At 33.6% G+C, this 16,741-nt stretch overlaps 1 protein-coding gene across 1 annotated transcript; it reads left to right on the top strand.

Annotated features, from left to right (window-relative positions):
• Positions 1-234: 234 nt before the first annotated feature.
• LOC139499922 (pneumococcal serine-rich repeat protein-like) lies at positions 235-15,859 on the top strand. The gene is made up of 8 exons (XM_071288562.1): positions 235-730; positions 2,495-2,587; positions 5,323-5,474; positions 6,525-6,685; positions 8,321-8,523; positions 10,702-10,746; positions 12,694-15,072; positions 15,499-15,859. The coding sequence occupies exons 2-8, from the start codon at positions 2,533-2,535 to the stop codon at positions 15,666-15,668; spliced, it is 3,165 nt and encodes a 1,054-aa protein (XP_071144663.1). The 5' UTR covers positions 235-730; positions 2,495-2,532; the 3' UTR covers positions 15,669-15,859.
• Positions 15,860-16,741: the final 882 nt, after the last annotated feature.

The raw sequence follows: 16,741 nt of genomic DNA, 5'->3' as shown, positions 1-16,741 counted from the left end.
ATTGCTTTGGTGTTTATTATAAATCAAAATGATTGAAAGACTGTTTTCACAAAAATAACAACAATTTATGTAAATTGAGAATTGTACGCAAAAGGGGGAATGTGTGTATGATGAAAAAGTGTCCAATTTTAGTATAATAGTTAATGCTAATAGTAAACTACTGTTTATACGTATTATAGTTACTTAGTTTCGATGTTGTAAGGCTAAACGAATAACCATAAAATATGCAGAATGATTGATAGGTAAAGTATGATAAAAGATGTTAAAAGCTGCCTTGGATGGTCCACATTACAGGAATAATAACAACCTCCTATGAAAGGTATAGTGTTGTATGTCATGTGTTACATTCTACGGGAACATTATGAATTCTTCATAATCACTAAAGTATATTTCATGATTTTTGTTTACAACTGCTGGGTCAATGTAACTGCTGTTAAAGGTCTGCTCCAAACATGCACGTAATCAGCACCTCTATGTTGACATGACGTATCATTGGTACGGTATATTCAGGCATCAATAGTTTACAAAACTTCAAATTGCTCGACAAACTAAGGATTTTCTACCCCGGAATTTGTTTTCGTTGCTGCATTTGACCATAATATTACTTCTTTAATAGTCGTCAACTTCGTTCTTGTTTTTGCCTTTTAACAGATTTATCAGAGTGTCACTGATGATGTTTTATAGAAGAAACGCACCTCTGGTGTACAAAACTATAAGCCTGTTATCTTTGGTGAGTTGTTTTTTTTAAACAAACACACAACTTTGAAATAGACGAATTAAAAAGCTACCGGTGGGCTTTGTAATTATTTGATATGGTAGAAATCGAAAGTTGGCCAACAATTAACAGATATATATGTAACACGCCCAAACGTGTCCTTCCTACCAAACGTGTCCGATTCTCCCAAACGTGTCTTTTCTCCCTAAACGTGTCCGAAATGTACAATATTTCCCAAACGTGTCCGATTTCATAACCCCCAAACGTGTCCGATAATTGTTATTCGCCAAATCGTGTCCTATATTTAACGCCAAAACGTTACACCTCTTTTAGCGCTTTTACATGTATCTCTTAAATAAAATCGCTGATAACGTTTACGGCAATTCTATGATGGGAGACACACGTGATGAAGATGTCATTTATCAGATTAAGTTAGTTCGATGAAGGTTTTTAATGATTATAATAATTGCAAAATTAATCTGTTACTATTAAGTAACTTTGACTGCAGTTGTTTATTGTCCAGTTGCAAGTATTTCATATTCGTTTAGAGCGAACATACACATAGTTCTGGAGTTGAATTAATCGTTAACTTTGATAATTATTTTGTACTTATAAACTCCGATGATGCCTTTTATATTTATCCGAATATTGCATGGCAGGGTTTTAACAGTATTTTTTTTACTTTTGTCAATAGTTTGTGTGTATTTCAAAAGCCCATCAAATTATAAACTTGTTATCCTGGTTTTTAATAAATTTTAGGTTTCCACCATCACTAAAGACACACGATAAGAAACATAACGTCCAGTGCCAAATATTTCATGCATAAGTTTTATAGATTCTTTTTTTTATGAATATTACTGTTATGTGATCAACGCCGGTTTTAAATGCAAATTTATTTTGTAGTGTATAAATAAACTTTAGAATGTTGATTACGTATTGTCGAGTTGCACGTACTTTATGCATATTTAGAGCGCACAATAGTTTTGCAAGTTTTAAAGTTTTTACAGTTGTACTGTACACATTAACTTTAAACTAAACTTTGAACTGATGATCGCGTATTGTCAGTTGCAAGTATGTCATGCATATGTAGAGAGAACATACAAGTTTGAATGTTTTTGCAGTTCTATTTAGAGAGAACATAGGCTACCTGTTTTTTTTTGTTTTTTTTTTACATTTTAACATACATGTTTTAATGTTTTTACTGTTCTTTTGTTAAGATAAACTCTAGACTGCTGGTTGCATATTGTCCAGTTGCAAGTATTTCATGCAAACTAGAGAAAACATACAAGTTTTAATGTTTTTTTCAGTTCTACTGAATAAATTAACTTTAGACTGTTGATTGCGAATTGTCCAGTTGTCAGTATTTCATGCATAATTAGAGAGAACATTAAAGTTTTAACGCGCAGTGAAAGGGACAGTTTGACCCGTTAACTGTACTGTTTAACTCAACATGTTTGCTTACAATTGACTAACGAAATAGCCGAAATGACGCCCCCCACTTTAAGCCAGTTTAATTCTTCCGTTTTGAAAAAGTACTAACGTGCTTATGCATATTTTTAATGAAATGGTAAAATTAGTATACGTTAATGAAATAGCAAATAGTTTTGGGGATTGGACACGTTTGGGGGTTAGTTGAGAAATGGACACGTTTGGGCGTTTATACAAATGACACGCTTTGGCGCAGTTTTCAACCAGACATGTTTGGGGGAATCGGACACGTTTGGGGGGAAGGACACGTTTCTGAGTGTTACATATATAATGTAAATAATACATTTACAGTTTTGCTGATCTACTCAGTTGTGAACCCAACTATTTGTATGTCATGTGGTGAAGAGGAATGCTGGGCTCTTGTCTACAAAATAGCAACTGGAGGTAGTATATCTATATTCATTTATATCTTCTTGTCATTTAAAATACTTCTAAATATCAAGGTGTAATACCACCAAAATCATGGTTCGTCACATCCGGTTGTATACGAAAGTAAAAATATTCCCTTGAATTTGACAGTTGTAGGTAATTAATCCTACATTTTATTGCAGTAGAAACATTTCTGTGTCATAAACATATGTCTTGGGTATTTCAAAACACCATTATTTTTTATTTGGGATTTCTATAGAAAATTTTGTAATCTTGAGATTACATGGTGACTAAACCTTGTACACAGATAGAATAAGGGGAGACATTTGATTGGTTAACTTCAAATGATGGTTATTTTCTTATGTGCAATGAAATGTTATGTGAATTTTTTTCTATAGTACTGGACAGGATAAAACTTTACTCATGCCAAGTATTTCTTTATTTGAAACAAAGATAAATTCTGCAAATTTTTTTGAAAAGTGCTAATTTAACAAAGACTAATAGGGGAAAATCAATGGTGGTATTACACCTAATATGGGAAGCTGTACATGCACCTTTGACCTTGTGAGTAATCTCATGTGTTAAAATTTTTTGCTATTTAAGTGAAATATTACAAAAAATGAAATATTCTGAGTCGATCGAGTCTCCAAAACACATTGTATGAGAAAATTGTCTTGAAATAGGACTCTACCATGAATATTCAGTTGATAGTCTTTCTTTTTTGGGGGGGGGGGGGGGGGGGGGCTTTTTCTCTTTATTTCTTATATTCTGCTATGATAGAACATTATCCTAGGAAATACTTAAATAAATATATAGTTATAAGTACATGAAATTATTTTTAATGCTGTAACGACAAATTATTCACTAAAAGAGAAGCCTTTTATGTCGCTGTCTGGAACGCGGCGTAAATTTAATTTTTACTTAAGGACTTATTGAAACCTCCTTGGAGACAGTAAACTTTTATATGGATTGTTCATTCTGCTAAATTGCTTCAATTACTCCGTTCCTATAACATTTCTACCATAAATGAGTTAAAGCCTCATTATTTTTATTTATTGGCCTGAAAAGTTGAAATTTGAGGAAATAAGAGGTATAAATTGACCAAAAGAGACCTGATAAAGAAGACAAAGAGGTCCATTAGTGGTATTTATCTCCCTAAAATCATCTTGTGTATCTTATTTAACTGTTTGTAGGCAGATAAGATAGATATTTGATCATTTATTGGTCCACACTTTATTCTATCTTGATGCGGCTTGGTTTGGATTTGTCGAAGAAATTTTGCTCGAATCGCTGTAGATGTCGTCTTTCATTATACTAGATTTTTCTCAAACTATTGAACTGATTATGTCAAAACTTGACAGAAATGCTTAAAATAACCAGTATAACAAAGGAAAAAAGTTACATTCAGTTTATTGAACAATAATGTCTTCTTCTTTAGGTGTAATACCACCAAATCATGGTATGTCACATCCGGTTGTATACGAAAGTAGGTCTAAAAAAATATTCCCTTGAATTTGACAGTTGTAGGTAATTAATCCTACATTTTATTGCAGTAAAAACATTTCTGTGTCATAAACATATGTCTTGGGTATTTCAAAACACCATTATTTTTTATTTGGGATTTCTATAGAAAATTTTGTAATCTTGAGGTTACATGGTGACTAAACCTTGTACACAGATAGAATAAGGGGAGACATTTGATTGGTTAACTTCCAATGATGGTTATTTTCTTATATGCAATGAAATGTTATGTGAATTTTTTTCTATAGTACTGGACAGGATAAAACTTTACTCATGCCAAGTATTTCTTTATTTGAAACAAAGATAAATTCTGCACCTTTTTTTTTGAAAAGTGCAAATTTAACAAAGACTAATAGGGGTAAATCAATGGTGGTATTACACCTCAACAGAATGTGTTAATGCCTCATAGATAAATAATTCAATGAATATCATGCTTAAATCAAATTATTGGTAAAGATACATTCTAGCTATATATATATAGTTTTGTACGATCGTCAATACATGGACAAAATATTGCGTCCACAAAAGACCCCTCCCCCTACAAAAAACAACTAACAGAAGTTGTACTTTGCATGAGGCGAGTTGCAATGATCAATAAAGCAAAACAATGAGATCAACCGTCTTTCTTCAGTATAATTAGTTTTCAAATGTACCAGGATTATAATTTAGTACGCCAGACGCGCGTTTCGTCTACATAAAACTCATCAGTGACGCTCATATCAAAATATTTTTAAAGCCAAATAAGTGCAAAGTTATGAAGAGCATTGAGAATTCAAAATTCCAAAAAGTTGTGCCAAATATGGTTAAGGTAATCTATGCCTGGGATAAGAAAATCCGTAGTTTTTCGAAAAATTCAAAGTTTGGTAAACAGGAAATTTTAAAAAATGACCACATTATTGATATTCATGTCAACACCGAATTGTTGACTACTGGGTTGGTAATACCCTCGGGGACGAAACGAAATACACAACAACTTGCCAAAAATATTCAATCAAAATGTACCGACACAATAGCTAAGTGTCAGACGGTACCTAGTAGAATACGAGTCCACCAATTACCACCGTCTGTAGTTGTGATATCAACGTATTGTATCAATATCAATACATACGACAGGTATTAATGTTTGCTATAAACTTTGATTCTTGCAGTAATGGACAAAACACACATACTTTTCCACAAAATGGTATCTTTCTGTTTTAATTCTAACTGATTGTTATAATTATTTACAGGAAATGGTAGTGCGTACGATTTGTTCATGTCTAACGATTCATTAAATATTAATGACGAAGAAGCCATGTCATTACACTGCTCTACAAACACATCGAGGAAACACTTTAAGTCGGATATCATCAATAACTGGTCCTCAATAGGAGTAGATCAGGTATCAAGAATACGTTTTGCAATATGAACGTTTTTGATCAAAGAACCTACTGACTATGTGGTATGGGCTTTGCGCAATGTTGAAGGCTGTACGGCGACCTATAGTTGTTAATTTATGTGTCATTTGGTCTTTTGTGGAGAGTTGTCTCAATGACAATCATACCTCACTTTTTTTTTATTAAATTAATTGCATTTTCATAAACATCAAACATTAGTTGGTGTACAAATCATACTTTATCTACGTGTACCTCTCATATGTAGCAATTGTGTCACTGCTATAAAACGTGCAAATAATGTTAAAATAATAATCAGAATGTCATTATTACCGTCATTCTTTTTACCAAGATCTCCATTTACCCAAAATGAATGAAGTCAATGCCATTAATTTAGAAAGTAGATCATGAAATAATATAAATATGATTTGAAAGACAAAATACCAGTTCTTCAAGGGGCTCTAGCGACATGATATTCACTTCTCCACTCCGGCAAAATATTCCGTAACTCTTTTTTCTGTTTGAATTTGGTGAGTAGAGTATTTTTTATGCTTTATCGCATTAGAATTACAGGAAATTCTGAAACATATTACCATTAAACGTTAAACCCGTTGAATCCATTTAATGATTTCAAATAAAGGCAACAGTAGTATACCGCTATTCAAACTCATAAATCCATGGACAAAAAACAAAATCGGGGTAACAAACTAAAACTGAAGGAAACGCATAAATATAAGAGGAGAACAACGAGACAACACTACAATGTAACTAACACACACAGAAACGGACCAAGCATCAGACAAAATCCCACGAGAATAACAAATATAACATCAAAACCAAATACATGAATTTGGGATAGACAAGTACCGTGACACGTCTTATCGCAATGTCAAAATTTATTATCTTTGTTTTCACTATGTAGCCGAACTGGTTTAAATTCAGTTCTAATCTGATGACTCAGCTACATATCAACATATAACATTAAAAATATATCACTTTGTTGTAATTTAGGAATCGAAGCGGCTATAACTTATAGTTGACTCTTCATTTGTTTTCAGGTTAGATTGTCAGTGTATGTAAGTGGTATTGAACAGGTATTTCTTTTGTTCAATGGAAGTGAGACAAACAAAACGAACTGGTTTAATAAGAGTCGGCTCATTAATAGTAGCTACAGTGACCTGAATGAGCAAAACATCGTTTCTTTTTTTTCTGTGGACGGGTAAGTCCGAACGTCGTAGATTATGATGCAGACATTGCCATTCAATGACTTATATAGTTATATTCAACCAATAAAAAAGTGTTTATTTTTATCAGTATATAGGAAACTTATTTCAAGAAAAATAATGATTTATTGTTTTTAACCCTTTTAAGAAAATTGATAGTTTACATGTGCATTTGGAATGTGTGTTGTTAGTGGTATATGAAAAGTAATAAGATTGCAGAATCAAAACCATGTAAAGCACACAGCATATTAAATAGACAAGTCTTCAAACAAACTAGACGATGACAGAAACATGTGTCCTTTATGAAGAAAACACACTTTAAATTGTACAGTCTTTAAGCGCTGTTTTACGAGACGAATTATGGTAACCCGTTGTCAGCAGTCTATCCGTCTGTCCATCCGTCCGTCGTCAACATATTTTAAAATAACCCAAAACGCTTTAAACAAATTTGCATGAAACTTTGATGATTGTTTATTTCTATTGACGTGAGCTCCCCTTACGATTTTTATGAATGTTAGAGTTTACGTTTCCGAGTTATGAGATGTTATTCATTAAAAAAGGGGGAGTTTCCAGTTTTCAGACAATAACTCCAAAATGCTTCGAGGAGTTTCATGAAACTTTGGTGAACTGTTTGTATCTATTGATGTTAGCTGTCTTTCGATTTTATGTTTCGGAGTTTTTGTTTATAAAAAAATGTAAAGTATCCAGTTTTCAGAAAATAAATCATGAGTGCTTTGAGCATAATTTTCATAAATTTCAAAAATTAACTTGAGAATTTATGATTTTTTTTTAAAAAAAAGCGACGGGCTTATAATGGGCACATGGCGCAGTTCTTTATTTTGTGTATTGTCAATCTGGCTCAGAATCAAACAGTGTTGAAATCATGACAAACAAAATCCTGTCAATTATATACCCTTAATTTCGGAATGTACAATGATTCACGATTATTACATAATATCTGTTTCAATTTCTGGTATTTCATGATACAATTTTTTTGAAATGCACTAAGAATTACCAATTAGGCGTCGTTATTCGTTATCATTCTCACAAAAAGTTATCTAGAAATATATCGAGGGTAACGTCAAAATAGAATGATTAGGTCGGCTGTTTTTTCCGGTTTTAAAATTCTTCTTTATTTCCAAATATTCAAAAATTGCACTCAAGATGAAAAGTATACAAGACTAGGAATAACCAAATTAAGAATAGTTTAACTAAACTATCGAATACTTTGTGACATTCTAATCAACAAACCACTGCGTGAGGATTTTTTCTAATTTTCCTCAGTTAATCATTTAACAACATGTTTTATTAATAAAGGCAACAGTAGTATACCGCTTTTCGAAATTAATAAATCGATATTATAAAATATTATTGTCATAGCTGTTTAGGTAAAATCTAAATTCCCTGTTTATATGAAATTTTGCAATAGTCTTCTAAATCATAATAATTGTAATACAATTCCCATAAACATATACATATATTATCTTACCTTCTGATCAATTGAACCCATCTTGATGACAACGTTGTATACATAGATTTGACTATTTCTTTTTATGCTTTGATGATTCGTCGAAGGTATTCTCATCGCAAAGTATTGTCCTTAAATAACATAGATTTCAATACACTTTCAGAACAAATGGAAATTCTTCGGACTATGATAATGTCGACTACTATAGAAACAGTTTTTACATAAGAAATGAATCAACTGGTAATTGTTACACAGCTGATAATGGTTGGTTACTTGTTGGAGATGAACAAGAAAACTGCAGTTATGAGAGAAACATAAAAGAAAAGCCCTTCGTTCTATTCAGCAATCCTCCGTCCATTTCTAAAGGTATAGTTAATTTTGTTTATCGTTTGCACTCGTATTCCTCAATCTGCAATTAAAGATATATTGAACAAATAAGTCAATTCTTGTTTCATTAAAAAGAAAGATCAAAATAGATAAAAATATCATACTTTGAAAACAAAAAGATCGCTCTAAAATTTAGATAAAAATATCATACTTTGAATAGAAAAAGATCGCTCTAAAATTTAGATAAAAATATCATACTTTGAACAGAAAAAGATCGCTCTAAAATTTAGATAAAAATTCACTATGACCGATATCATCAAAATGCCTGATTATGTCAATTGACTACATTTTTATTACGATTAAATGATGTTCTTTTAAACAAACAATTGGCGACCCTATGAAAATCAACCGTGTTTCTCCTCTCGTCGATTTGTTCCTAAATTCACACAGGACAGTCTCCAAACAGGAGTCTCTCAGGAAAATGGTAAAAAATCTAGAATGTCCTTCAACTTCACGTTCCATTACATAGATGATGTCCTCTTACTGAACATATCAATCCATATAACCTAACATAAGGGATACCACGGATACATACAAGTCTGCCTCATATCTTGACTCACTCTTAGAATTTTACAATGAGCACTTAGCCTACCAGTTGTGATTTTTCCGTTTCTATAAAAAAAAACCATCACATCAGCGCCTGACATGTTCAAATTTATACGATAGAGCCTCCGTTTTCAATCAGGTTTTTCTTCATAGTGAGTTGCTGTACAGGTAAGGTATTGAACCAAGGGTGTCATGTCAAATGTTCTTGTTGAAGTAATTACTTAGAAAGTTTTGTCGATGCAATCACGAGTTGGTTGACCATTATAATGTACTTTGGTCACAGATGACAATTTCTATGTGCCAACTGTCTTACTTTTTTACGGGTTTGATAACTTCGAATAAGACTTACTTCTGAGGTAAAACAAGGTACAAAACAAATACCGAACTCAAAGGTAAATTAAAAAAGGGGAAAATTAATAAAACTGTTCTAACCGAACATTCGACTAAATCAACAAAGTGACGTGCTTCCTTAATTCACACAAGGCAGTCTCCAAACAGGAATCTCTCTGGAAAATGGTACAAAATCTATAATGTCCTTCAACTTCACGTTCCATAACATAGATGATGTCCTCATACTGAACATATCAATCCATGTAACCTAAAATGACGTGCTTCATTACTTCATCTAAAATAATGGGATTACAACGGATACGCTTGAAAACAATACATGAATTGGTACAGACATTTTCCGAAAAAAAAATGTCGTTTAATAATATTTCTATAGCTAGACAAAATTCACACTTGCATGACAGTTGTTTACATTTTGTCATAGTTATATTTACTAAATCGTATGACAACCGTAACAGATATACTTGGTTAACATGACAATGATTGATTGGGACCCAGCAGCCAAAATTGTATTCAATGGGTGTACGAAATTATAGACAACAGAACAACCATATGCCGTATAGAAAAACAAGATGCCTAATTTAAAAAATTTTATAAGTTGAATTAGTGGTGATGGTAAATATTTGATTAATTTTGATTCATTTAAATTGTTATAGAATCTTTTTTATATATGAGTTTATTTACAACCACTAGACCGATGTCACTGCTAGTGGATTTTTCCTCCACGGGGGTGTCACTAGCTCAGTGGTCATCACTTCTGTTTTGACATGAATTATCATTGATTGGGTCATAATTATAAATGAATTGTTCACAAAACTTTGAAATATCGAAATACTAAGGCTGTTATTCCACGAACATAGATTACCTGAGCTGTATTTGGAGAAACCTTTAGGAATTCTGGGTCTTCGTTGCTCTTCAACTTCGTACTATATATGGCCATTTTATCTTTGGTTTTATTCAAACGTCACCAATGAGTCTTTTCTAGCCGAAAAGCGCGCCTGGCGTACACATTTTAAATCCTGGTATCCTGATGATATGTTTATTTATAAAATTTTATACTTGTTTGTATTTATGAAGTGAACATACATTTATGTTACAATATTTTGATGCAGTTCTACTTGTACGTTATGTAGACTGTATTTCATTAAAGTCTGAAATACCATCCAATAACGTGTATTTCGAATTAAAGTTATATAAGTGTATGCATCAATACAAAAGAAACAATTAACCCCAAGAGCATTTAAAAAATATTCTTATTTTCAGCATTGAACCATACATTGGCGGACAGTTTGGCAATATTTATAAAGTGTAAGTTATGTAATTAGATTGTGCAATTTTATATATCAATGCTAAGAATGAAAGCGGAAGATATCGATGGGATATTCAAAACTCATATGCCACAAAAACAACTGACACTCTGTGGCAAATAAAGGCAACAGTAGTATTCCGCTGATCAATAGTCATTATTCGATAAAGAAAAACAAATCCGGGTAACAAACTAAAATCGAAGAAAACACATACACTATAGGTGGACAACAACAGAACAACAGAAACCTCTCGCTTATACGGCAACACCACAAAGAGACGAACTTATTCACTAAGCACTGCATAAAAACTAGGGACTACGTAACACGATCGTTACCAAAAATCAAAGAATGAAATCAGGTGTATATAAAATATTTACATGTATGGTAAAATATGTTACGACGGAAAAAATAACCTTAAGTTGGGTGAACAACATGCCACTAACATACACTGATGAAGTGATATCTTTCCAATGATTGCCCGTAAAAGCGTTTTCACTTATTTACAATAAGGTCCTTTTAATGATTTTTTCAAATAAAAATATATTATTGTCAATTAGTCAACTTACAACCACAGACAAAAAGATGTGAATGTAAGCAATTAACCGTCAGCGCATAGTCTTCATAATTAAGCAACATCCATACAATATAAAAAGCTATAAAGCTTCCGGGCATGTCAAATAGCCCACTCATGGTTCTTTTTTCTCTAAATATTCACCTGGATAGAATATAAAAAAAGGAGATGTGGTATGATTGAGAATGAGACTAACAACTTAGCATTCAGTGTAAGGTAATCGGGAAGCAATATTAGAATGTTCATTAGAATTTCTCGAAAATGAAATGGTGTACAGTTTCAAAGTTGATTCACAAATACAAGATTGTTCAGCAATTATATTGACCCTGAACAAGTCATAATTCAAAAAAGACGAATACGGTGATGTGGTATGATTGCCAATTAGACAATTCCATCAAAGTTCAAATAGAGCGAATGTAAGCAATTATAGGCAACCGTGCGGCCACACATTAAAAAAAAGCCCGAATAGTCAGGTATAAAAGGCGCTCACAAGAAAAATATGACACAAATTCAATAAAAAAATTAAAAGAAAAAAAAAGAAGATTAAAAATATTAAAAAAAAGATGAAAGGTAACAGCTTATTATAACAAAATAATTTACGATCAACAATGCATGCACTGACAATACATTTAGAATGCATACAAACTAAGATTTTCTTCTCTAGTTATATAATTAAACACTAATTCCTTGCCAGTATTCCTTTTTCATATTGTTTGAACGTTTTATTAAAGGTGTATTTTACGTAAATACAAATATTTTGTTTTAGGAATCAAATTCTATAGGAAGAACTTTTTTTTAAAAACACACAAACCACTAGGTTCACTCCTACAATTACCATTGATTACAGACTGTAAACATACCTCCATTAGTGGTTCGACGCAAGTTTTACCGAACATTTACAGAAATGTCCAATTATTCGACCATTTAATGTAACCATTTTGTAGAAGATTACGTTTGATTAATATCGTATTTTGACCTTTTTCATTCTTTCTGCGTCTTAATATACAGCGACAAATCACAAATATGGTCAATTTACTTTAATGTAACATTTCAATAAGTTTTTTTTTATTTTTTAAAGAAAAAAAATATTAAATGAAGGTATACACCCCTTATATTTAAAATAATATTCATAAGGTGAGATAATTTCGAAAAAAATAATTTTAGAGCACAAAACAATGAGAACTAAACAGTTATAGCCAGAAATATTCACGGCGAAAAATGTTACAATGCGTTGCATAGGTCATAGCACAAAAGTTTGTTTTGAAAACAAAATGTATGATTTAATTAATGCAGTCCGAGGCACTTGCAACCGATTGAATATGTGGTCAAACATATAGGGTTATAGAATATTAGAATTATTGTACACATCTTTTACAGTTTCAAGTAAAGCCCATTGTTTGAGCCCATTTGTCATGAACTGTGTTAACGATAATTCGGAATGTATAACTAACCTTGAACAGACGTCAACCGACCTTGCTGAGACATCATCAACCAACCTTGCTGAGACATCATCAACAAACCTTACTGAAACATCACCAACAAACCTTACTGAGACATCATCAACAAACCTTGCTGAGACATCATCAACAAACCTTGCTGAGACATCATCAACAAACCTTGCTGAGACATCATCAACAAACCTTGCTGAGACATCATCAACCAACCTTGCTGAGACATCATCAACCAACCTTGATGAGACATCATCAACAAACCTTGCTGAGAAACAATCAACAAACCTTGCTGAGACATCATCAACAAACCTTACTGAGACATCATCAACAAATCTTGCTGAGACATCATCAACAAACCTTGCTGAGACACCATCAACAAACCTTGCTGAGACACCATCAACAAACCTTGCTGAGAAACAATCAACAAACCTTGCTGAGACATCATCAACACACCTTGCTGAGACATCATCAACCAACCTTGATGAGACATCACCATCAACAAACCTTGCTGAAACATCACCAACAAACCTTGCTGAGACATCATCAACAAATCTTGCTGAGACATCATCAACAAACCTTGCTGAGACACCATCAACAAACCTTGCTGAGACACCATCAACAAACCTTGCTGAAACATCATCAACAAACCTTGCTGAGACATCATTAACAAACCTTGCTGAGACATCATCAACAAACCTTGCTGAGACATCATCAACAAACCTTGCTGAGACACCATCAACAAACCTTGCTGAGACATCATCAACAAACCATGTGCAAACATCTACAAACCCTGCACAGACATCATCAACAAACCTTGCACAGAAATCAACAAAACCTACACAGACATCATCTACAAACCCTGCCCAGACTTTATCAACAAACCCTGCGCATACATCATCGACAAACCCTGCACAGACATCATTTACGAACCCTGCACAGACATCATCAACAAACTCTGCACAGACATCATCAACAAACCCTGCACATACTTCATCAAACAACCTTGCAGAGACATCTTCAACAAACATTGTACAGACATCAACAAAACCTACACAGACATCATCTACGAACCCTGAACAGACATCATCAACAAACCTTGCACAGACATCATCAACAAACTCTGCACAGACATCATCAACAAACTCTGCACATACATCATCTACAAAGCCTGCACAGGCATCATTTACAAACCCTGTGCGGAAATCATCAACAAAGCGTGTGCAGACATCATCATCAAAGCGTGTGCAGACATCATCAACAAAGCGTGTTCAGAGATCATCAACAAACTCTGCGCAAACATCATTAACAAACTCTGCGCAGACTTCATCAACAAGCTCTGCGCAGACATCATCAACAAACCCGTCACAGACATCATCTACAAACCCTGCACAGACAGTATCAACAAAACATGTGCAGACATCATCAACAAACCCTGCACATCCATCATCAACAAACCCTGCACAGGCATCATCTACAAACCCTGTGCGGACATCATCTACAAACCCTGTGCGGACATCATCAACAAACCGTGTGCAGACATCATCAACAAAGCGTGTGCATACATCATCAACAAAGCGTGTGCAGAGATCATCAACAAACCCTGCACAGAGATCATCAACAAACCCTGCACAGAGATCATCAACAAACCGAGTGCAGACATCATCAACAAACCCTGCAAAGACAACATCAACAAACCCTGCACAGACATCATCAACAAACCCTGCACATACATCATCAACAAACCCTACACATACATCATCAACAAACCCTACACATACATCATCAACAAAACCTGCACACACATCATCAACAAACCCTGCACAGACATCAACAACAAAACCTGCACAGACATCATCAACGAACCCTGCACAGACATCATCAACGAACCCTGCACAGACATCATCAACGAACCCTGCACAGACATCATCAACAAAACCTGCACACACATCATCAACAAACCCTGCACAGACATCAACAACAAACTCTGCACAGAGATCATCAACAAACTCTGCACACACATTAGCAATAAACCCTGCAAAGACATCATCTACAAACCATGCACAGACATCATCTACAAAGCCTGCGCAGACATCATCAACAAACAGTGTGCAGACATCATTAACAAACCGTTTGCAGACATCATCAACAAACCGTGTGCAGACTACCTCGAAATACCCTACACAGACATCATCTTTAAACCGTGGACAGACATCATCAACATCTACTACAATAAAAAGTGAAGATCTGCAAAGTAAAATAGACAGGATTAAAATGGAGCTGACTGTAGAGAGAAAATCCACCCAAAGTAAGCACTGTATAAGGAACAGTCTATTCACATCATATTATGATACAAAGTAGTCCTTGTTGATGATATCTCTTTTAAGAAGTTTAAAGTGATTATATTTAGTATTCAGGAATTTGGATGAAACAATAGATAAAACGCAAAAAGAAAAACATAGTATCCACTTTTAATTACTAACGTATTACTAGTAATTCGGATAGCACCACTTTTAATATGCTCGTAATCTTCATCTCATTAGGTATATCATACTATAAACTGTACACGTAACAAAATGGCGTATTATGCAATGCAAATAAATTTTGTTTTGAAAAATATACAAATTGTGCATTAAACTCTAGTAAGTGTTTGCAAAATTAGTAACACATAACGATTACGAGAAGCATTTAAGATTTCCTTGCTTATAATAACATTTATATCTTTTTTTGTTAGAGCACAGGAGATCTCTGACGAGTGCCCCGGATGAGAGAACATCATCCAAAATAATGGGAATAATTGGAGGAACTGTTATTATCTCTGTAATTGGATCAATAGTGCTACTGGACTGCGCCACCTGTAATATTGGTAGAAAAGTTAAGACAAAGAAATCCGCCACTAAGTAACAACATTTCTTTCTACATGATATTGATAGAAGCTATGCGAGATAGTGACATAACATTTATATATATACGTTTATTCTTATATCAAAATGAAGGAATGTCGCTCTCAATTTTTTGTACTTTTATTTGTGGAGTATGCATAATGTCCATTCATATGCCTAATATTTGATATATAAAATAGCTTAAATCACAAATGCATTAATGATGAGCTCAATATTCAGGCTCTAGCCTTGGGACAGGCACATACATTCAAAAAGTGACAGGGTTAAACATGTTAGCGGTACCACAGCCCTCTTCTAACCTGGGACAACATGGGAAAGTTGTGTAACAGTACAACATAAGAAATTGCTTTAAAAATCAGTTGAAAAAGGCTCAACTCTTTACATGAATACAAATAAAAATACATATAACAAAAACACCTGGACATGACCGGGTACTTGTACATTCCAACAACAAAACAGACACTACGTACGGATCTGATAGTACTGCAATTACTGAAAGCTGCTTGCCCAAAGCCAACACAAATTAATAGAAACAGCATATCCATAAAAAATAAATGATAGTAGATCAAAGACTAAAAAATACAAATGCCTCAAACAATTTCCTTGCCGATGCAAAACTTCAATATCCTTGCAATCCTTGTGTTTGAAAACAGTGAGCAAAGTTTAATGTACAAAATCGACCCGTCTATTGAAATATTGCAGAAAATAACTTTTCTTTCCATTGTTTAAATGATTTAAACACCATTTAACAGTTAGCACTCCATTTCAATTTTTATGATATCCCATTTGTAAAGTTTTATGAATCTAGGTTCAATATTGTATGTTGATTCGACAAAAAAGGTATAGAAATATGATGACCGTTATGACATCTTCCGTCCGACAGTAAACCATTGCTTAAGCAGGTAATCAGTCTATCTTTATAGTCACGTCAGGTTGGAATCTGCACAGAGTAACCATAGTGTCGAGCTGTCTTGCGACACCAAGTTGAGATGCTTGTTTCAAGACATAATTTCTCCTCCCGAATTTACATTGGCCTTCGAATGTCATAGAGCTCAACCCAAGTTTTTGGTTGTG

This window comes from Mytilus edulis, chromosome 13, assembly GCF_963676685.1.
Source record: "Mytilus edulis chromosome 13, xbMytEdul2.2, whole genome shotgun sequence".
Lineage (NCBI taxonomy): Eukaryota > Metazoa > Mollusca > Bivalvia > Mytilida > Mytilidae > Mytilus > Mytilus edulis.
The sequence above is the reverse complement of the archived record's forward strand: the minus strand, read 5'-3'. Positions and strand labels throughout refer to the sequence as shown.